At 45.4% G+C, this 23,353-nt stretch overlaps 1 protein-coding gene across 4 annotated transcripts in view; it reads right to left on the reverse strand.

Annotated features, from left to right (window-relative positions):
- Ppp2r1b (protein phosphatase 2 scaffold subunit Abeta) overlaps positions 1–23,141 on the reverse strand; it is a 34,925-nt gene extending 11,784 nt beyond the window's left edge. For 2 of the 4 annotated variants that reach the window (XM_028864926.2, XM_028864927.2), the window contains exons 1-14: positions 22,974–23,141; positions 22,129–22,219; positions 21,687–21,787; positions 18,759–18,991; positions 17,612–17,759; positions 13,839–13,994; positions 13,427–13,541; positions 12,957–13,027; positions 12,560–12,694; positions 10,722–10,895; positions 8,030–8,090; positions 4,859–5,013; positions 4,159–4,301; positions 3,683–3,774 (exon numbers count right to left, since the gene is read on the reverse strand). In XM_028864926.2, the coding sequence (XP_028720759.1) occupies positions 3,683–3,774; positions 4,159–4,301; positions 4,859–5,013; positions 8,030–8,090; positions 10,722–10,895; positions 12,560–12,694; positions 12,957–13,027; positions 13,427–13,541; positions 13,839–13,994; positions 17,612–17,759; positions 18,759–18,991; positions 21,687–21,787; positions 22,129–22,219; positions 22,974–23,087 (1,789 nt within the window). In that variant the 5' untranslated portion in view covers positions 23,088–23,141. Of the gene's footprint in view, positions 1–469; positions 3,219–3,682; positions 3,775–4,158; positions 4,302–4,858; positions 5,014–8,029; positions 8,091–10,721; positions 10,896–12,559; positions 12,695–12,956; positions 13,028–13,426; positions 13,542–13,838; positions 13,995–17,611; positions 17,760–18,758; positions 18,992–21,686; positions 21,788–22,128; positions 22,220–22,973 lie in introns of those variants that run through there. The other 2 variants (XM_028864925.2, XM_028864924.2) reach the window with 2 other exon arrangements.
- Between the last annotated feature and the right edge of the window lie 212 nt (positions 23,142–23,353).

Below are 23,353 nucleotides of genomic sequence, written 5' to 3' on the forward strand. Positions count from 1 at the left end.
GGTACAGAAGAGGACTAGAGATTTGTGAAGGAACAGGAGGGACAAGCAAGATCGTGGCTCGAAGGGGTTGGAAACAGTGAGAGAGGGACAGCAGCCATGCAACCACGTCACTGTTTATCAAGAACATGGGGTGGCAGGGCCTTGTGCACCTGACATCCAGGGAGACAGTAAATGGCAAAGAACAGCACCCTGGGGATGAGGGGGAGGCTAAGCACCCAGCCTGTCTGGCTGCCCTGCCCCACACCCCCAGTGTGATGGACCCAAGGACTTGTGTAGGGAACACCAGGCTTTCGGCTCAGGGTCACAGCAGTGTCAGGAAGACACGCTGTCTTCCTGGGTGTTACACAAGCATCCTGGACACTTAGACAAGACACTCTGGTCAGGCTGTCTCTTGAATAAGAACATGCCCTCCAGCAAACACAGTCCCCAGCCCCGGGCCCACATCAGCACAATCCAGCTTGGTACTTCCTTAACCGGAAGGGTGTCTTTTATTTTGACAAAGCTTCATTCAAAATCACACATTACGCTGTTGTCCTTATGAAACAAAATCCCTCTTTGGGCTCCTGACTCATTGGCAGCACATTAGACACACAAGATCTACTATTTGAAGTTCGTGATGGGTAAACCCCGAACAATCTGTAGAAAAAAAAAATCACTAAAAACTCCACTATTAATGGAGCACTTTTTAATTGACATGGGATGCATGTGTTGGTTTTGGCTTTACTTTCCTAAAAAGCTGAACAGTTATAAACTGCCCAGATGTAAACAGCTTTAATATATGTTCAAAGCAACCAGACAATTCCAAAAGAATCATTCCTCAAGCTGGGCATAGTGGCGTGTCTTTCATCCCAGCACTCAGGAGGTAGAGGCAGGGCCAGCCTGATCTACATAGAGAGTTCCAGGACAGCCAGGGCTACAGAGAGAGCCTTGTCTCAAAAAAGAAAAAAAAAATCCTGGGGGTGGGGACTGGCCTAGGTCAGAGGCTCTTACTTCCTAGGAGCCAAGAAATCTCTAAGTTTATCAACCACAGAGTGAGACAGTCTGGTGGTGACTTTGTTCCACACATCAGAGGGCAGACCTTAGAATCACTAGTGAACAGGTTTTTAATAAGCACCAACAATATACACCAGACACTGGTCTAGGCAGTAGTGACACAAGACAAGACAAGACAAAACAAGCCAGCAGCATGGCTCCTGGAGAAATCAAGTGTAAAACGAGTATGTAGAGAAAATGGCCAAATTGAAGTTGAAGAGCAGCTGCTATGCAGGGTAACACAAGAAGTTCACTGTGTACGTCAGAACGAACAGTGAAGCCTCTAATGGCCACCCAAAAAACAGATCCTGCATGCCACGTGACCTTTATTTGAGAAGTCAAGGGTCCACTGTCTCCCTTCAGTAGTCTTTGGCAGAAAGGTAAAGGCACAAGGCGGGGTGGGGTAGCAGGACAGGGATGCTTTACAAGTTTATTCTCAAATGAGTGCAGCGTATGGCATTTCCAACCAAAGGTGAAGCAACTGTCCCAATGCACAACTGTTTCCAAAATCAAGACAATAATCTCTCAAATATAAAACTCAATAAAGAGGAATACAGCCAGCAGATGACGTCAAAAAAATTAAACTATAATCTTTACAGCACAGTCATTTAAGGCACTAAAATGAGAATCTTTTTACCTAGGAAAATATTCAAACCTTCACCCTAGAACACATAAAATGGAAACTTACTACAAAGTAATCCGGCAGTTTAAAATACAGGCACACGATCTCTGATAGAAATTTTCTGTTCTGTTTTTCTAAGGTATGATAAAAGCATTTACACAAACTTGGTTTTATGTAACTTATGTTTAATGTACAAAGTTTCATAGGTATCTTTGGACCTTCACAAAACAGAACAGGGCTTGTTATATCTAAAAGAGTTTGTAAGTAAAATCAACAATTCAGAAACCAAAATGGAAACACCAAACTACATGAGATGCACTGAGAAAAACCAGGCTGCAGGAAAACCTCATTAACTGAGTCCACTGGAGACAAGGAGTCTGTTAGATGAAAAACATTTACATTATCCAGAAGAGTCATCAGAAAAGGTGTGACCTGTCAGGGCTGCTCACGGAAGGAGTGGGTTATAACTGACCAGGGTCATTGGTAATCAGCATGCCCACTGATAAGCAGGTGCTTCTAAAAAGTGTCAAGCAGCCTTCCATAAACAGTTTGCTTCAGCAAACCCTTCAGCTCTACCTACTACCTTAAATTTCAGGACAAATTAATGAAGTTTTAGTGCAAACGTAGAAAACTGTTCCAGCCTCAGTGATACAAGCAAACACTGAGCAGCACAACTTCAGTTTGGTACTGTGCAGCGTAGCAACGGCGAGATGCCAACATTGCTGGAAGCAGAACCAGGGCCAGTGGTTCCTACACTTACTGGAAACACAAAACTTCACAATGAAACAGTAGAACCATAGCTTAGTAGGAGGCACTAAAGTTTCTTATGAGTTTTTGAGGGCAGTCACAGTGCTGAGCCGTTGAAATTGATACCTTTCAACATCACACATTAGCAGCAAGATACACCCACTTCAGGCTTCTGCATGACATGATTACAGTCAAAACTGAGCAAATGAAAACCAGAACAACCAATACATTAACCTTCCACGTCTCCTTTCATGTGAAACACTGATATGGACCATCGTAACCAGAAAGACGTGGATTTGACTAGAGTCAAATAAATGTCAGTGTTGTCTCCCAAGTGGATAATTATAATAAGTTATTCTAAACCATTTAATTTTAACATTGGAATGCTAGAGGCACAGAGACACATGTAAACAGTAAGAGAATCACTCCACTCTGTGTCGGGGTCCAAATCCATCCAGGCTGTCTGGAATCTTAAGTGGCTGGGGCCTGATTCAAAAGGGAGGAGGCAGGAGCCTCGATGGTGCTGGAAAAAACACTGGGACACTCAAGGGGTGACTGAGCGAGGGAGTATCGGCGACTAGTCAGTAAGAGAGGTTAAAGTTATCCCGACAGAGAAATAAAATCAGTCTCAGTTCATATTTAGAAAGGATCAAGTCACTGAAATCTGATTTCTTCTAAGCTGGTGCCATTTGCTTGGATGAGATCTTGAAGGGTTCCATTTTTCTCCACCCAGTGTAAGAACACATGGACTAGAGATCTGTGATAAGAACTTAGTAAAGGCTTTTCCCTCCTGTTCCTCTTTATGCCAAGGCAAGAACTGGAAAATTCCAAACAAAATCATGTTAGTGGTACAGAAAGTTCATGAATGATTGCTATGTGAACATTCAGTACGTAACAGTGACAAAAGCAGGCGCCCGAGGTCTCACTGCGGCCCTGCACTCTGTCAGGCTGACTGCAAGTTAAAGACTTACTCAAGTCCAAACCAATACTGCTCTTACCAGTAAGAATCAGCATCCTACACATGGAACTGAGAAAATGGCCTGCCCACTTAGAGAACTGTGGGCCAAGACATTTCTTTATTTTAGACAGGGTCTCACAATGTAGCCCAGGCGCCTCTACTCTGAGACCCTCCTGCTCTGGTCTCCCTAACCAAACAGGCCCAACAGAGCAGGGGCTTGCCACCCTGCCTCCTACCCTGCTCATCACACTGCCATTCCCCACCGCTCCCACAGTGGGGGAGAACTCCCACCAACCCAAGTCTAGCACTAAACAAATGCATACCACTTATAGCTTCCTGTGCGAAATACTTGACATCCATGTCTTCATCCTGACCTAACTTCTGCAGCACTGGTTTCACTTCCCCCTGCAAGGCACTGAAATGCAGAAGTAACTGTCAAAAGATGCCTGGTGGGACAGAAGTCCATTACAGTACAATCTGCTATGGAATTTGGGGTTTGGATCAATGGTCATTTTTTTATTTAAAATGAAAATACTTCTAAATACTGACAAATATGACATATACATCAAATAATTTCTAAAGAAGTTCTTGGTGAAATTCACTTTCAGACAGTGTTCTATACATACCCAGAACATAAATGTAAAAGTCAAACTGGACAGTCTCAAAACCAAGGGCTGAATTTTCTCTGAATAACCCAGATTCTAGGTAAAATGAGAAAAGAAATCCCTGGGCTTATTTTAGCTATTCCTCCCCACCATGAGGCCATACTTTCAAACCAAGAGCAGCACTGCAATCTTACTTGGTGTCTAGGATCGGTCCAATTTTCTGCAGTGACTTGGCCACATTGAAACGGACATTTGCCACCTGGTCCCCTGCCATTTTCAACACGATGGGCAACATTTGCTTAGTGGTTATTTCCTGACCACAGGCTTCAGACAGTGCCTAGAAAAATAAACAGGACGGCACATTGAAAACTTTCTTAATACTCCCCAATCTAAAGAAACAAACTAATATTTAAAGGGAAGGTAATTGACCAACTGAAAAATGTTTCCTGCTTGAGCATCTAAGGAACAGGAGGTGGCCCCAAAGATGAAGGCCTATGCCAATACCTACATTAAAACGGCAACTTTAAATACTGCAAGCTTTAACTATTCAGTTTTATCTTATTACGTGTGAGTTCATGGGGAGGGGGATGGCAGTGGGAGATGAGAAGAGTGAGATCCACCAGCAGCATCTGGAGCTATAGATGCTGTGAGCTGCTTCACATGGGTGCTTGAGACTCAAACTCAGGTCCTCTGGATGAACAGGGGGCATGCCTGTCCACTGAGCCATCTCTCCAGCTCCAAGTTTTTAAATCAACTTTTTCTCTATTCTAATTATCCAAATTGATCAGTATATGAAATGCACCTCAAACAGAAGATAGCTCATTCAGAACTTAGAAATATACAGAGAATGATTCAATGCCTGAGCTTAGCAATAACACCATTATTAATACTTACATTAATACAGAATAAAGTGGTCATTCTGTGCAAGTAATTAGGATCATTCGCCATCACTAACACTTTAGGGACAATGGTATTCTGGGCCCACTCTGTACCGAACTTCTGGACTAACTTCATGAGGTTGTTGGTGGCAGCTTCCCGAATGGCGTAGACTGCAGCAGAGTCCAAGAGAACATCTTCAGTCGCTTGCTTTACACACCATCACATCACACAGACCCAAAATAAACTCTGCAAACCTAACATCACATACTGCATGATAATCATGCTGAAGCCCACCCATTGCAGTTTAAAATGTCCATGTCCAAGGATGGCAGCACCCAGGTTTGTCTCCTAGCTACTGGTTTTTAATAAATACTTTATTTTAACAAAATGATTGTTCTTACCACAATGCCACTAACACAGGGTTCCATTGCCAAAGTCACCAGAGACTGAGCCTTGACCAAGACCTCAACTGCACTCAACTCTACTTGGCCAGAGGCCTACTATATTCCTGGCAACTCTCACTTCTGTTTTCAGAGGAATGCAAGCCTTTCCTGAGTTCTGCCAGTTTTCACTCCTTGTTTTGTCTGTGTGTCTGTCTTTCCCTCAAGGTCAGTCGATCTGAAAGGTTTCTTTCAATATCTAATTCTGTCTATTCTCACCAACGTTGACTTGGTAAATGAAGTGCCCCCACCACTCAGAAAAACAAAACCGGGAACTCTGGTTGAACTTCCTCCCCTTGGTCGACACTGCCCACTGTCAGCAAGGCGGCCTTCAGCTTCTCTGGACTGCTCACAAGGCTCCTCCAGCCGTTTCATGCCCGAGGAGGGGATAGAGGGATGTTCCCAAAGGAACCTGTTCACTGTGTACCACTTAAAGTGCAAAACATAATTTTTCTTCAAATTATAAAATTCTAAGCTAAAATACAAAAGCTGTAGGACGCCATGTGGTGGTGGTATACACCTATGACCCCAGCACTCCGAAGGCCAAGGCAAATGGAGCTGAGTTTCAGGCCAGCCTGGTCTACAGAGCAAGTTCCGGGACAGCCAGGGCTAAACAGCGAAATCCTATCTCAATAAACAAAAAACAAAAAAAGATGCATTGGAAAGCCCACAGACAAGTAGATATTCTCAGCCACCATCCAGCCTCTGCATCAGGAAATTCTGAAATCACCATACATACACTCCACCCCAACAGCTCCCAAGTTGGAAGAAAAAAAAGAGGGGCAATACTTAGGTTACATCTTGTAATTATTGGACCTTAGAAGTCCTTCAAAATTTGAAAGACAAAAAAAAAAAGCCTGTCTTGGGCTGGAGAGATGGCTTAGAGGTTAAGAGCACTGGCTGTTCTTCCAGAGGTCCTGAGTTCGATTCCCAGCAACCACATGGTGGCTCACAGCCATCTATAATAAGATCTGGTGCCCTCTTCTGGCCTGCAGTCATACATGCTGTATACATAATAAATAAGTAAATCTTTAAAAATAAATAAATGAAAAAAAAAACTTTATTTAAAAAAAAAGCCTGTCTTAATCCAGAAGGTCGGCTTCCAAAGGAAGCAGTAAAAAGATCTGCTGGGAATGCCATGCACACTAATATGTGCCAAAAATAAATTTTTTGTTTGTTTGTTTGTTTTTTGTTTTTTTCGAGACAAGGTTTCTCTGTGTTGTTTTGGTGCCTGTCCTGGATCTCGCTCTGTAGCCCAGGCTGGCCTCGAACTCACAGAGTCCCACCTGCCTCTGCCTCCTGAGTGCTGGGATTAAAGGCGTGCACCACCACCACCCGGCAAACTTTTTTAAATAATTTCTTAGACTGAGAGATGGCTCAATGGTTAAGGAAATGCATACTGCTCTTCCGGAAGACTAGAGTTCACTTTCCAGCACCTAAGCCAGGGGCTCACACCTGTCTGCAATCCTAGCCCCAGAGCAGGGGCTGATGCCCTCCCTGGCCTCTTAGAGTACCTGCAAGCACACATGTAAGATCACGCACAGACACATACACACATAATTTAAAATTAAAAAAACTTAAAGCACCTTTCCTATGATTTATAAATGATCATTTTTTATCATTTTTTTAAAAATGGTCATAAAACAACTTTTGGGAAAAAGAGAAATAAAGAAGTCTTTACAACACAGTTTAAAAGCACCAGATGTATCCATACATATGCCTTAACAGATTGTGATACACAGCTTCACAACCTTCCTTTTCACTTAGACATATGATACAAGTACGCTTTTAACAAAACCACCTACAAATGTAAGCAGACACATTCTTACTCGTTCCTTAGTACCTAGACACAAGTACCCACAGATAAATAACTCAGTACATAAAGTACTCACAGTATACTGGGGAACCACAACAGGATGCTTATCACACCCACCAAAACATGGCCCCAAAGCTCATGGGACGTATCACAGGAGAACTTGATGGCGCTCCCTGGAGTGGGGCTCAGGCCACATCTAGGACCTGACACAGCTCCTCCCCGCATCAGCTACCAGGGAAATAAGGGAGTATGAGCACACACACTGCCCTGGGGCATCACCGACAGGCCTGGTCATCCCTGTCCAGTAAGACCGTCCCTGAGCTCAAATCTCCAGCCCAGCAGCAGCAGGCAGAGGAAAGCCTTCCTCTCACCAAATCGAAGCCCTGGCTCTGTCCTAGGGACAGACATGTCCCCAACTCCTACTGTACCTTTGCACATCACCTCAGAAAGCTCAAGTAGCCATTTTCCCACTCTATCCAGCCTCGTCTGCAGGTACCGAGGACGCCAATGGCAGCAGGTCAGCTGCAAGCCCTGTGGCTGGGGGAAGTGTCCATCTAAGAGTCTGCAGCTCACAGCAGCAGGAGGAAGAGGGCAGAGGGGCTACTCAGCACGGCAAGTACATTTAAAACAGAAAGGAACCTGAAGTACAGATGTCCAATGTGCAGTCAGGCCAGGCACGGTGCTGGCCGCCTCTACTCCCAGCACCCAGCAGACAGAGGCAGGACAACCGGGCCACAGGGAGGAGTAAGTAAAATGTTTATGTAGTCAGAGAGAGCCAGCAGAACTCCAACGACTTCTCCTTCACACCATGCTGTCAAGGCAAAGAGCGAGTCCCACAGGACTCTTCTCCAAACGGCCATATGTGAACATCACAGACACATGCAAAAGCCTGGACTTCCCACAATATCTGTTTTTAACTTGTCTACTCACCATGATCCACAAGCCAGGCCATACACAAAGAATTCAGCTTTTCATCAAAAAACTCCACACCCTATGGATAAGGAAGATTCCATTAATAAACATTTCCAAAGTTAGTATAAGATGCTCTATTTACATTGCACAACCATTACCTAAAAGCTAAAGACATACTCCCAAACAAGCTGAAACACAAAAAAGCCATGAAAACAATGCTGTGGAGTTTAGAAACTATGAAACTCTCTACTAGGTAGAAAGCAAAAACAAGCAGGAGTGAGTGGTGAGGGCCCTGCTAACAGGGGACAGGACCGAGCCATGCACAGGACTGAGAAGGCAGGGCACCGTGGAAAAGCTGCCAAGCAAATGCAGATGCCATGGGAAAATGAGTTACCCAGAAAAATGGCTGCCGAGGGGCTTGGTAACTGGCATCTCTCCTTTTTGGTTAAGAGCAAGTCCTTGAGAATGAGGCAGGTTGACACCAAGATGTCCCCAACAGAAGACAGCACTGCAGGACAGGACGCAGCAGAGAAAACAGGCACCAAGTGTGCAAGAGTGGAAGTGACGGGCTGGAACCGTCCTGACTCTCCAGCCTGCTGGTCAGTTCACACGGGCTAGCGACAAGCCCACCTCTGGCCGTGGGACATACACAGCACACAAGGGCGCTCCGTGATGCATGTTCCTGCTGCCTTCCTTCTGAAGTCTTTACGCTTATTCTTCTGGTTCAAGTCTAAGACATTCCTGACCAGTGACCAAGACCAATGGTCCTGTGATTGACACCAAACGGCTGCACCTTGCTGTCACTGATTCTGATAGGCACTGCGCCTACAGCATCAGCTCTCAGATTCCGTTTTCATTCCAGGTAGAGATTTTCCTCTGATCTCCTTCAGATATTTGGTGGTTTAACTTTGTATTTACTCATCAAGGCCCATAACCAGGCTGAATAGTCTTGAGAGAACTTTACAAACTGACTAACTTAAAAAACAAAAAAGTTTACACATAAACACTAAGACTGTACAAACGGAGGCAGGAGAGATAGCTCAGCCGTTAGGAGCACTTGAGACTCTTTTTTTTTTTCCTTCCAGAGCTGAGGACCAAACCCAGGGCCTTGTGCTTGCTAGGCAAGCGCTCTACCACTGAGCTAAATCCCCAACCCCCAGACTCTTGTAGAAGGCCTGAGTTTGGTTCCTACCACCCACATGGCAGCTCACAACTATCCGTAACTCCAGTTCTGAAGGATCCAGTGCCCTCTTCTGGACTCCATAGGTACCAGGCACACATATGCTTCACATACATGTGCAAGAAAAACACTCACACACATAAAACTAAGTCAATCTTTAAAAAAAGGAAACCAAAAGAACAGATATGCTACCAAGACGGGATGGTCAAACACAATGTGTCCATGCCTGATGTATGTCATCCTAGCCAGAAAGGTATAAACCAGCCAAGACACCATCTGTCTTATTTCCACACTGCTCTGTATACTGCTGGCGGCCCTTGGAGACTTTCCAGGTCTGGTGGAGCTAAGGTTCAAAGAAATGGTACCTATAATCCACCTTCCTTCCAGACAGCTGCTTCATCCAGCAAACCCATTATTAGCCACTGCAACTTTTCACTCCAGACAGTGGCACAGATCACTGAGAACAGAAAAGGACCCTCAACATTCAGAAGTGATGGTGGAGAAGCATGGCAAGATGACTCTCCCTGACACAAAGGTATGCTTGGCATTCACTCTGAGGAATTGTATCAAATTTGATACAAACACACTACCATGGCCATCTACAAGATGCATGCTCGTAACATCAAAATTAGCAATAGGATGGAAAATAGGAACTCCACTTGTGATGTGAAAGGACTGGAACTAAGCCTTGGGGGTGGGGAACAACAAAGAATAGTGATATCAGCAGTAAACTGACATTACGAGCATTCTTAAAAACCACACCAGTATTCCTTCATCCAACTAGTAAGAAACGCCAAGTGTCTAATTAATAACACACACTATGGGAGCCACTGGAGATGAAACAGCACACAGTTGCCGCCCGAGAGCAATCACTTGTCCATCTCCCCAGTTACAGCTGACAACTCTCTAAGCCTTAGTTAGTCTAGGGGCTCCATGCGGTGAAGGCTATCAAGGTTCCCACTGTCTGCACCTATTGAGAAAGAAAGGGAAGCATGTGGCCATGAAGCCCAGCCTTGAATTTATAATTAGTCATATTCATTAGAATAAGACTAATAATGAAACCCAAATAGCAGACAGTGTGATAACAGGACTTTACCCAAAACAGCCACCATTATAAGCTCTTTGTGTGGTGGATCCTCAAATTCCTGTCATCAGGATGCAGGAAAATGACCCTGAGTTCATTTTGCTTAGGACAGAGTCCAACAAAAAGCCAAACTGACGTATCCTAAAACCATGTTTTCTTCCACGGATCAGTTCTTCAGTCACATAGGTTTTAAATAATACAACATTTTTGTTACACGAATATATTCTACACCTTGACCATGAGGAGGGCAGCGAGATGAATGTTTCTAGAACACCATTCTGTTAGGCCTTCCTTCACTACTGAAAATAAAAATCATCCTACAGGCCACAGGAATTTACCTCGGTGCATCTAACTGAACCAGGCCAGACTGACTGCCTAGCCTCCCACTCACCTGCTCCGCTCCATGATCTGACAGACCCCATTGTTCACAGAGCCCAGGAACTCACCAGCTGGCCCGCCAGCAGCGGCATATACTCGATGATAGCCAGGCGGACCCTCCACTTGGCATCTTCTGCCAGTTCCACTATGGCAGGAAGAAGAGACTGAGAGAGCTGACGGATTCCAATCACTTCATTTACACAATCCAAATTGGAGATGATATTCAAACGAACTTCAGGACACTGTAAGCACACAAGCCCCAGAGACATGAAAATTAACTTCTTTGCCCAGCACCCTCCTGGCATGAGGCATCGAATAAAAAGTACTAAATAAAATGTAGCACTGACTCAGGCTTAGAAAGGCTTAGAAAGGTGGCAGTCACAGAGCTGGGGCATGGCTTAGTGGTAAAACATTCGCCCGGTTTGCAGTAGACCGAAAGAGCTACAAGGAAGAAGGAAATCTTAAATGCCAAATACACAGACAATCCAAGACACAGTGCAACTGATCTTCACCAGAATGTCAGTTAAAGGCCTGTGCGATTTCCTGACTTAATATGCCAATACTAAAAATTAATTAACAACTGGCAGGCAGGATGGCTCAACAGGAAAAGGTGCTTGCCTCACAAGCCTGGCAACCTGGCTTTGATCCCCAAAGCCCATGTAAAGGTGGATGGAGAGCACTGGCTCCGCAGCCAGCCTCTGAGCTCTGCATGTGCGCACATGCACAAGAAAGTTTTTTAGACTTTTAATTAATAAATAAGCACAAAGTCTATGAGATGGTAAAAATCCCAGGCCCTGGAATTAAATTCTATGTACTCGAATCTTAGATCTGCCACTGCTGGAAGACCTCAGCATCATCTCATCTGCCTGTGCCTCATTTCCTCATCAACATCTGGGAGTAATGCAGGACCTAGGCCTGCTGGCAACAAAGCACCTGGATCATGGCTGGCATTAATGTTTTAATTTTTCATCTGTGTCTATGTACTGTCTGTGTAATGTGTACGTCTACCCATATATGTGGGTGCCCACGAAGGCCAGAAGAGGGAGTCGGATCCTCTAGAGCTGGAGCTATAGGTAGTTGTGGGCCACTCAAAATGTGGATGCTAGGATTCGAACCCTGGTCCTCTATGAGCAGCAGACCTCTTAACTGCTGAGCCATTGCTCCAGCCCCTAAAGGTTAATATCTGATTCTGTATTTTAAACTTAAATAAAAGATAGTGTTTAGGCAAAGATATATTAGCTTTAAAAAAAAAATAAAATAACGAGCCAGTGACTATAATACAAAAAATTTAAAAGATAGCTATTTCTGGGGTGGTTTTAAGACTTCTTTATTTTATATGCATGAGTTTTTGCCTGAATGTAGGTTTGTGTACCATGTGTGTGTCTGGTACCTGCAGAGGTTCAAAGAAGGCATCAGATCCCCTGGAACAAAGTTGTGAGCTGTCTGTCATGTGGGTGCTGGAAAGCAAGTCCAGGTCCTCTGAAACAGCCAGTGCTCTTGACTCCTGAGACACCTCTCCAGCCCCAAGTTTTTAGTGTGTCTGGTTGGTTTATGGTTTTTGATTCAGGGTTTTGCAGTATAGCCTTGGCTATCCCAGAACTTGCTCTGTAAACCAGGCTGGCCTTGAACTCAGAGTTACGCCTGTCTCTGCCTCCCTAGTACTGGAATTAAAGGCAAGAGCCACCATACCCAACTACCTCTTTTTTTTTTTTTTAAAATAAGTCCTTGTGCCCATTTTTTGGGAAACCTGTAACCCTGTAACCCTATACTCAAACAGAAGGGCTGTCAAATATCTAAATTATTATTTTCCCCCCAACCTATACACTTTAGGTCCTATTTTAGTAAAATCACCAAAATCACATCAAATCAGTAACATCAAAGCCAAAGAATTCCTAGCCAGACTCACCTCATCCTTTAATTGAGCTAAAAAAAGAGGCAGAAGATGTTCAATGGTGTTCTCTTTGCCCAAAATTGTAGATAATCCCATAATTACAGAAGCTAGAGCTGACTTGACATGTTGATTGGTATCAGACACTAATTCCTAAAACAAAATAAAAATTAAAGACAGCAAAAGCCTCCATACCGCCTCCCAAGGAGTCAACAGCAACACTAGTCACATAGTAGCTGACCCAGACGCCTCCGGGGTAACGAACCTCAGCACCCACAGCAGTGTACAATTGTGACTTGCACAAATAAACTATAACACTGCCACAAATGTTATGTATTTGACTTATTTATGCCTCGTCCTTGTTAAAATGCTAAAAGCTTCACAGAGTAAACAAATAAAATGAAGTCACGTTCACCTTTATATAGGGCAGGATTTGATTCATAATTATGGTCTCTCTTCCTTCGGTGGGCAGGTTTTCACAAAGTTCTGAAACAAACAAACAATGCAATGCTGTCTAGGAGCCAAACAAAGTTGGCCAGATCTTTCCAACAGTTCAAAAATAAATGCTAATGGAGAAAATTAGCCTGCTTCTCATAGCATGGTCTAAGTGCCCCGTGTGACAAACTAAAGGAGCAAGAAGACACAGTGGGTGTCTAATGTGAACTATGGAACGGCAGCTGCACGCTGACATCATCTCTGCTGGCAACATCTTATAACTTCCAACTCCGCCAGACTTCTGAACATGACAAACACATCAATGTCGATGGAAATGTTGCTACACAGACTAATTTTTTTTTCTGATTTCTACATTTTGGGGCCTATTTCAGTAAAAAACACCAAACCAAAATCACATCAGATCAATGACGCCAAAGTGAAAGGACCCACCTTTCACTTTGTGGGCAGCGGCTGCTCGGACCTCAGCTTCACAGTCTTTAAGGAGGCTCTGGAAGGCGGGGATGAGGTCATTGAGCGTGATTTTAGGGCCCACCGCTTTCTGGAGCTAGAAAACAATTTATACAGGTTTAATGTATACTATAAAAAGAGCTACTAAAAACAAAATAGTACAATCTTCAAATGTATACTGTAACCACATCAGGCTGGCAGGCTTGCATGGCAGACACTTTACCCTCTGAGCCTTATGACTGGCCTCAAAATAGAAAGATTAATTGTCTCCTTTTTTAAAATTTTTGATGCTATATTCAAAACTATTCAACAGAATTTATAAGCTGTGTCTGACACAAAATCTGTGGGGCAAATGCCTGTAGGTTTTGAATACTTGAAATGCCAGGGCACTTACCTCTGAAAATTTGTCAGCTACCATATAGCGAACCCGCCAAGATTTATCTTCTGCTGCTTGCCGGAGTGTGGGCATGACCAAGGCCTCAAGGTCATCCTGAGACAGCAACTGGGCAATACTGACACACGCTTCCACTGCTAGCAGGCGGACAGAATCCTAAAGGAAAAACATTCTGTTCGGTCAGTTTGCTGAAACAGGGCCGACTGAGTGTAGTGTGAGGAGATGCTGTCACGGGTACTGGTTAAGAAAGAGGGAGAGAAAACCACTGTGCTGGTTCATTTGTGTCATCCAAGAGGGAAGCTCAACTGAGAAGATGCCGCCACAACAGCCAGCTATAGGCAGGCCTCTAGGCCAACTTCCTTAATTAATGATTTATAGGGAGGACCCAGTCCATTGTAGATGGTTCCATCCCAGAGCCGGTGGTCCTGGGTTCTATAAGAAAGCAGGCTGAGCGAGTCATGTGAGGTACAAGCCAGTCAGTAGCACCCCTCTATGGCCTCTGCATCAGCTCCTGCCTCCAGGTTCCTTCCCTGTTTGAGTTCCTGTTCTGGCTTCCTTCTGTGATGAACTACAATGTGGAAGTGTAAGCCACATAAACCCTTTCCTCCCCAACTTGTTTTCTGGTCATTCATCACAGCAATAGAAACACTAAGATAACCTCCATTTATGATGCTGTGTCTTTAGGTTTTCAAATAGCTGAGTAACCTCTTCCTTGGCATGTGAAAGACATAAAATGGCACTTTGTCCAAATTATCTCGACTGCAGCCAAATTTTTATTAAGTAAAATGAAAAAGATGTTCTAAGTGTTATTAGTGTATGTGAATAATGTGTGTGGAGGTCAGAGGACAACATCCTGGAGTCACATTTTCCAACTTTCCATAGGTTCTGAGCATTGAAATCAGGCAAACACTTTACCACTGGGATGTCTGATTGGCCTCAAAATATAAAGATTACTTTTTAATTTAATGCTATATTCAAAGCCTTATTATAATAAGAAGTTGAAAATATACTTCCATAAGTATTAATAACGTATTTGAAGAGTTTAAAGGATAAGGGAGATCACTGTGAAAGCTATTTCCAACTACTCACTGGCCCGAACAGTAGCATGATACAGAGTGTACAAAGCAAGACACAGAAATTCTGGGGGGAAAGTTAATAGCCAAATAACAGTTGAACTGAAATGCTGAAACTCAAACCGAGAACCATGTCGAGTAAAACAGAGCAGAAGAAAACTGGAAAGGTAGAGAGACAACCTGCTTTTCCATATATAAGGCTGATCAATGCCAAATGGGACACAAGAATGTCTTCTGAGAAAGAGAAAACACAAACTTAAAGCTTAATTAGACATTAGGAGTTAGGACTTCGGCCTTGGGAAAATCAGACATATAACCCTATGAGCACCAAGGAGAAATGGAGCAAGAAATTTACTGTATATATGATACAACAGAACACAAACGCACACACAAATCCAACATAGCGTGCATGTGAGTGTGTGTATGGGCACAGGTGCACACACACAAATCCAACAGAGCGCACATGCACCCTCATCACTTGCCTGGTTCATCACCTAACTGGCCTTCTCTTTCTATCCTTATCCCTCCTACAACTGTGTTTCCACCCATAAGCCAGGATGACCTTTCAAACTGTAAATTACATGTCACACCTCTTCTCCACATCTAGGCAGAGTCCCACTGCATCTAGAGAAGAAAATCCCAAACCACAGTCTGCTGTGGGCCAACGATGCTCCTGCCCCTTCCTTCTTCCCCACTTTCATGCTTACTGGACTCGCCCATCACCATGTTCCAGTGTTGGCCTTTTCCTGCTTCGTGTCCTCTCTTTCCTGGGCTCTGATGCTCATGGAAGGAGCAGACAGTGTTTCCCTCTCATCTGTCACGTCTTCAGCGCACTCTGCTGACCAGCCATCAGTGTCCCACCATGTTACACTATTTTCAAAACATTTTTGCCTGATTTTTATGTTTCTTTTTCTCCATTAAAATGTAAGTTCCATGAGAGTGGGGTCCCTGTATGCCTTTAACACTAGAACTGTGCCTCACATATGAAAGTATTCTATGTATGCACTCAATAAATGTTTCTGTCAATGAGTAAGCCATGAGCAGATCTTCTGCTCACGTCAGAGAAGGCACAATGTGTACATATTTCAATCTTTTTTTTGAGCACCTATGAGTGGGTGAGTTTCATGTCCATTGGTTTCCATAGTCTGTGTCTGCTTCAGCACTACAGGAGCAAAGTTCAACAATTACAACAGGGATATTATGATCTACAGAGCCAAAAATATTTCCTGGCTGGCCTTCACCAGAAAATCTGAAAATCCCTAGTCTACTATTTTGCAGGAAGGACAGAAGATAAAAGAAAACATCAAATTATGCCATGGGAAGTATAAGCAGCTAAATTCCAAATAAGGATTCTAAGCTTGTCCTGCTCCAACACGGAAACCACCATGAACGTGTGACATCTGCATGCTTGAAATGTTGCCAGTGTTCAAATGATAAGACTTAGAAACTTGGGGCTGAAGCCTACGTACATTCAAACCCAACTGCACCACTAGCTACATACAGCCTTGAACAAGCTTCATAAACTAACTGGGTCTCCATTTCCATGAGTATCTAGAAATGGAGCTGTTAGGAGAACCTAATTTCACAATACATGTAGCCGCTTAAAACAGGTTGAGAGATACAGTCAGTCCATGTCCATGGTTCCCCCACATCAATGGAGTCAGCCAACCATGGATCAAAATATTTGAGAACATTGTTTTATCTGTACTAAACACATACAGACTGTTTTCCTGTCACTATTCCCTAAAGAAAGTAGTATAATAACTATATACAGATCATCTACACTATAGTTTTATTATTATTATTTATTGACTGTGTATGTGAGAGTGTGTGGGTACATGCATACCACAGCACCTATATGGAGGTCAGAGGGCAATCTTGGGGATTTGGTTCTTGCCTTCCACCTTGCTGAGGTAGGGTCTCTCTTGTTTCTGCTGCTGCACTGTGCACCCCAGGCTGGCTGGCCCATGATTTTCAGGGGATTTTATCCCCATAGGAGTGCTGGGATTGCAGAGCGTGCCACCACATTCAGCTCTGATGGGTTCTGGGGACCAGACACCGGGCCCCAGGTCTGGGCAGCTATCACCTTCACAGGTTGAACCATCTCCCCAGGCCTGGTTCATGCTGTATGAGGCACTGCAAGTGGTCTAAAGGTGACTCAGAGTGAGTACACAAGGGGGTGTGCACAGGCGGTGGTATAAATACCCCCACTTTACATAGGGAAACAGCTCTACAGACGACCCTGCAACCTTCCCCACCCTTGTACTGAGAAACAACTCTACCAAGTCATTTTATCATTTCCACACCAAAGGAAGCAGACCCTGGGATCGAAGACCTCCGGTGTGTGTAGTGATACCATACACTAGTGCAGAATGGACAAAGTCGGGATTCCAGGAAGTGCTTCCTCTGCAGAGCACAATAGAGCCCGCAAATCTGAAAGACCCCATCCCTGATGCAGTCCTGGGCTTCCTAGTTAAAGAACTCAGTTCACCCCTGACTCCTCCTTCTAACAGCTGCTACTGTCAAGAAAGTGGGGCCTAGTTCAGAAACAAACACACGGGCATCAGGACAACACCCGGTCAGACCTGAGTGCTGACTCTGCAAAAGGACCCTACAGCAGAGTCAAAACTCCCCCAATAAATATGTTTTCCATTATTAAAGAGCACATCTGTGTCTCCTAAATCTAAAGCCTCGAGTTACCTGTTCATCTGAAGCTAGATTCGTGAACAATGGAACAATTTCAGTTTTCACACTGTCTAACTCCAAAACTTTGGCAAATTCACCCAATTTGGAAGCAGCAGCACGTCGTACCATTGGTGTGTCATCTGAGCACAGGGAACGGAAGTGCCTGCAGCGTGAAATAAGGTATTTCCTGTCAAACACTCGGTTAAACATGCCCCAATACCAAGAGATGGCCTTTGGGGCCTTTCCCTTACAAACATCAGTGACTCGGTTTCTACTCACAGATGTAAAGAAAGGACCAGGAAACTCAGTCAGGAAAGTGCCTGCCTCCCAAGTGAAGCCCACTCAGTCCCCAGGACCTCCATAAATAGCTCAGCACTGCTGGGGGATGTCTTTTTGTTCACTGTGAATACAGGTTGTTCCCATTGGTTAATAAATAAGCTGCTTTATATGTATTGCTATGACTGGTCAATAAAGAAGCTGCTCTGGCCTATGGCAAGCCAGGTTATAGCCAGGCAGGAAATCCAACAGAGACAGGAAGAAAGGCAGAGGCAGGGGAGATGCCAGCTGCAGCCTAAAGAACAGCAAGATGCCAGCAGACTGGTAACGTGGCAACATACAGATTAATAGAAATGGGTTAGGTTATAAGAGCTAGCTAGCAGGAAGCCTGCCATAATTACCATAGCATGCAATTGGTACTTAGTATTAAGCCTCTGAATGTTTATTTTATAAGCGGCTGAGGAACTGTGGGGCCCGGCGGGACCAAGGGGCTGGGTGGGACCTGAGAAATCTCCCAGCTCCACAGCATAGTGGCAGTGCCTACAACCTCAGAGGTGGCAAGGTGGGAGGCAGAGATGGGCAGATCCCAGAAAGCTCAAAGGCCAGGTAAGCTAGCCTATGTGATGAAGTTCCAGGCCAATGAGAAACCCTGTCTCATAGAAAAGGAGGAAGACACCTGAGGAATATCACCAGAGGTTGTCACATGAAATACTCCTACACACACACACACACACACACACACACACACACACACACACACACACTAAGCCATCAGTAAAGTTGCATCAGCAATCCCACCAGGCTAGTCTGATGGCAACAAAGTACTGTGTAAACTCCAGCTGGAAGTCCCCAATAATCGCAGACACTAAAAAATACTGTCTCTTACTGTCGAATTTCTGCCTTGACAGCATTGGAAGCTCTGGGATAGCAAACGCTGAACAAACCACACGCAGATGTACGAGAGGTGAACCAATCCCCACTTGCCAGGCGTTTCACCAGAGGTACAAAATGAGCTTCGAGCGCAACGGGAGTGTGCTCCTGAGAGATCTGCCTCAGGGACTCCACAGCCTTGTCTCGAACGACAGTCTCCTCCACAGTAGCCAAGCTTTCCAAAGGAGGCTGCAGAGATCAAAAAGGAAAACCAGAGATGACAACTTATTAAATCAGGTTAGACACAGATTGACACCTTTTATGTGACTGAAGAGAAACGGTACATGTAACCAGAATGTTAACTACATCATACCAAATGGTTCCTTTCAGTTCTCACAGTGATAACATATGGTGTGGCCAACCTGAAGACACGACTTCTGCAGAAAAGCCAAGATCGCATGTCCCAGATGGCAATCCCCAGATGGTGTCTACAAATGACACAGTCGAAGAGACTTGACACAGTATCACTATTACTGGGAGCTGACGTTAAATGAAATGCAGCCACATTCAGACAGCAGTGTGCATATTTCCTTAAGAACAAGTCCCAAACTACGGCCAACTGTGGGTGCCACAACTGCGGGGTAATTTCTGGTCAGACTACAGAGTCCATTTCCTTTTGTGCACGGTTCTATCATGCTTGGAGGGGCAAGCAGTCCTGTCCATGAGAGTTCAATGGCATCAATTTATGCAACCAATAAAAAGCTGAGTCAACACCGGGTTTTTTGTTTTGTTTTCAAAATACATTGAGAATCTTTCCAAGGGCAAAATGGGAGTTTCAGAAAGAGCAGTCAAATAATAAATGCAAATAAATGGGGGAGATCTTGCAGCTATAGAGACATAAAAGACGGAGAGGTTCAAGGTCTGACCCTCGTCAGTAACTGAATGTGACATGGCCTGGTAGATGGGCTGCTTCTCTCAACCTCTAGCTGCCTTTCTCAATTTGCATTTGATCCCAGGAAATTCAGCACAAGGCACAGCTGCAGGAATTAGAACAAAACTGCACAGCAGAACTGGCCAAGAGTGAAGGTCAAGACTTAAGGGAAGAAGTGTGCCTGCCCAATATGGTTCAAAAGGTAGACACCACTCATGATCTGTCCCCTGCCCACTGTGACTTTCCTCTCACTACTACAGAAGGCCAAACTCTGGAGAATGGCCTGTGAGCAGTCCCTTCGTTTGAACTCTGCCCGCTTTCCAATGTCCTTTTCTGGGCCCTCATGACCACTCCTGTTTACTTTCGCTCCGATTTTTTATACACTAGCAGCTTTGAACCCCAAAAGTTTCACAGTTGTAAGCCTATGAAACTCATTCTTTCCGTAATGAATACTGTTATGTAGTAGCACTGAGGATCCAGGAGAAGAAACACACAGGATGCCTCGCTCTAAAGGAGTCTACATCCTAATGGTGGAATCAGATGAGAACAGGCTGCAGGGCAAGGGGTTGATCAGGAAGCTACTTCAGTGGGGGCCGCGGAAGGCCTCTCTCATTCAAAATGCAATTGTCTGACTTACGAGGAGTCAGCTACAGAAAACTCTACATAGCATCTCTCTAGAGATAACACCTACAGACCATGTCTTAAGGAAATATGAGCCGGGTTTACAATGAACAGAAAGACCAGTGTGTGTGGAATGAATTATCAAGAGGAACACAGTGTATACATTGTGAGTTTTTCCCTGCTGTGAACAAAAATAGCTAACAGAAACAAAGGATTTATTCTGATTCACAATTTCAAGAGTCCAGTTGATGGTTGCCTGGCCCCATGAGCCTCAGCAGAACAACACAGTAGTAATAAAGTGTGGCAGCAGAGCTTCTTCTCTGCCTTCCTGCAAAGAAGCAGAGTCCAAGGACAGAGGCAAAATACCCTCCAGGGGCTGCCCCCAGCATCCTACCTCCTACCGCTAGATCTCACTTCCTAAAGTTTCCAGAAATTCCCAACATAATGCCACTAGCTGGGGACCAAGTGCTCAGCACACGAGCGACCTCCTAAGACTGACTGGGATAGATGCAAAGTCTGCAGGACTAATGGCTCAGATGTGAGGACGGAGGTGGGGAAGGCTGAAGACCGCCTTCTAGTGCTGGGCTGCAGCTCCGAGAACTGAGAACATACCCAGGAAGCAAAGGCCTGGCTTCAATCTCTAGCACCACTGAAAACAACAGCTACCTTCTTCTCAGTTGCGCTTGTATAGCTGGGTGGCAGGTTGACACAGCTAAAAAGAGGCATATTTTGAGGGGAAAATGACAGCCCATATCTAACTGTTGATTTCTACAAGTCTCGACTTATCTAATGTCCATCAATGTCTGGAATTCTACACAAAGGTTCATGGCAGAGCTAGGAACCATGGGAGGCAGCATCATCTACGGAATATTGAGAGCCCCGAAACAGACAGCCCTGCCTTGTACAGCCAGTCAGTTTCTAGTCATCCTTTAAGGCCTAGTTCATCTGCATGCATGGTGGAGCACACCTTTAATCTCCATACTCTGGAAGCAGAGGCAGGAGGATCTCTGAGTTCGAAGCCAGCCTGGTCTATATAGTGTTTCAAGCCAGTGAAGGCTACACAGCAAGACCTTGTCTCAAAAAATACAAACAAAAGAAGAAAGAAAACGAAATTAAGTTCCCTTCTTCCACATCTCTAACAAGTCTACGGAGGCAGAAAAAAAGTTCTTATATTCAGCTGATAAAAATAAGAGCTAAGTTGCCAGGTGGTGGTGGTGCACACCTTTAATCCCAGCACTCGGGAGGCAGAGCCAGGCGATCTCTGTGAGTTCTAGGCCAGCCTGGGCTACAGAGAAACCCTGTCTTGAAAAAAAAAAAAAAAAAGAGTTAAGCCAAAGTGCCTACGTTATTCATTCAACTCAGGGGGAGGGGAGGCCATAGATCAGTACTCACCAGCAGACAGTGGGCAAAGTCAGGACCTCCCACCAAACCGGTGAAATTTCCCAGCTGCTCGGCAAGAGCTAACAGCACCTCATCTTCATCATAAATTGTATCTGGGAAGAACAACAGTTGGTTAGCCCATGGGGACAAGTGCCACCGAGCTGGTACTCACACCACTGCTGCAACTACAATCTTAAAAGCATTTTCTTCCTTGTCTAAATCAGAAGTCTTCCTGAATGTTTCACAGAATTATTAAGACATTCATATCCCACGTCAACTACCTTCCCATTAGAGGGCTTATGTTTGAGTTATGTCTGGACTAACATTTCTATATACCTTGCAGAAGGCACCTGCTCCATCTAGTACTTGTTGCTACGCTAGGTAACAAATTAAAAAAAAGAAATAGTTTGAAAGCCAATGGAAAATGGAACGTGTTTCTTTAAAGGACACATACCTGTAAGGAAAGGCAGCAGTTCAGTTCGAGTCCTTTCCACCCCGAGTGCTAGAGCAATAGTCGATAACTTCTTAATACTGTTGAGACGGAGCTTTAAACATGAAGTGGGAAGACCAAAGCAAAGAGATGGTTGCAATTCAGGTCAAAAGAAGCAGGTAGGTGAGACACTGGCAGAGGGTATACATAACGAGGATGAGACTTTCACTTAGATCTTATTCCTAAAATAACTCAAGGACCGTTTAACACATCATTAGTCAGAGGCTATCCTGGGGAGAACACTGAAGGGCCCGGAAAGAAATGAATGAATGAAAACACCCGGGCAGTGAGAGATTCTGAAAAGAGAGAACTCTGGACGGAAGGAAGCAGGTGAAACGGTTAAACACGACTCCTCCCTTTTCAGAGAAAAGTTCCATCACAACTGATGCACCACTCATCTGGGTTAATCAGCTGTGGCGCTCTTCCCACCCAACCAGCCGGGCCAGTTTGCCAGCCGAGGCAGACACTCCACAGCACTTCAAAGGGACCCCGGTCCCCGGGCCGCTCCTCCGCTCCCGGGAGGCCCCGCAACCCACCGCGGCTCGTCCACCCGAGGCGGGAACTGGTTCCTCGCCCCACCGCCGGAGCAGCCGGGAGCCACCGCCCCGGAAGGCTGAGGTAGGGCTGCCGGGAGCTGAGACGGACCACCGCGGAGCCGCCGCCGCCGCCGCCCCCGGTCCCGTACGAAGAAGCGCTGAATACGGCTCTGCCGTCCCCGGGGCCGCCCCCATGGCTGAGCCGGCCTTCCCGCTCTTCCCTACCCTGTACGCCTCCGAGCTCGCCTCGGCTCCCCAGCCCCAGCCTAGTACCTGCACGTCCTCATTGCGGAGCTCGTCGATTAAAACCGCGATCGGGTAGAGCGAATCGTCTCCATCTCCGCCCGCTGCCCCTGGACCGGCCCCGGGCCCCGCTGCGCCCGCCATGTTCTTCCTCCTCTGGCTAGTCGCCGCCGTACGCCCTGCGCCCCGGCCACGCCCCGAGCCCCGGCCACGCCCCGCACCCAGGCCACGCCCCGAGCCCCGGCCACGCCCCGCACCCAGGCAGGCGGGGCTAAATCCAACCCGCCCGCTCTGGGGAAGCGAAGGAGTCGAGTTTCTAGCCTGCGCGCGGAGGCTCTGGCCTGAGCCCCATTGCTGGAACTTGGGGTCTGAACTCCAGAAGAAGGGCGGGCTGAGAAAGCCAATGGAAC

This window comes from Peromyscus leucopus, chromosome 7, assembly GCF_004664715.2.
Source record: "Peromyscus leucopus breed LL Stock chromosome 7, UCI_PerLeu_2.1, whole genome shotgun sequence".
NCBI classification, from domain to species: domain Eukaryota; kingdom Metazoa; phylum Chordata; class Mammalia; order Rodentia; family Cricetidae; genus Peromyscus; species Peromyscus leucopus.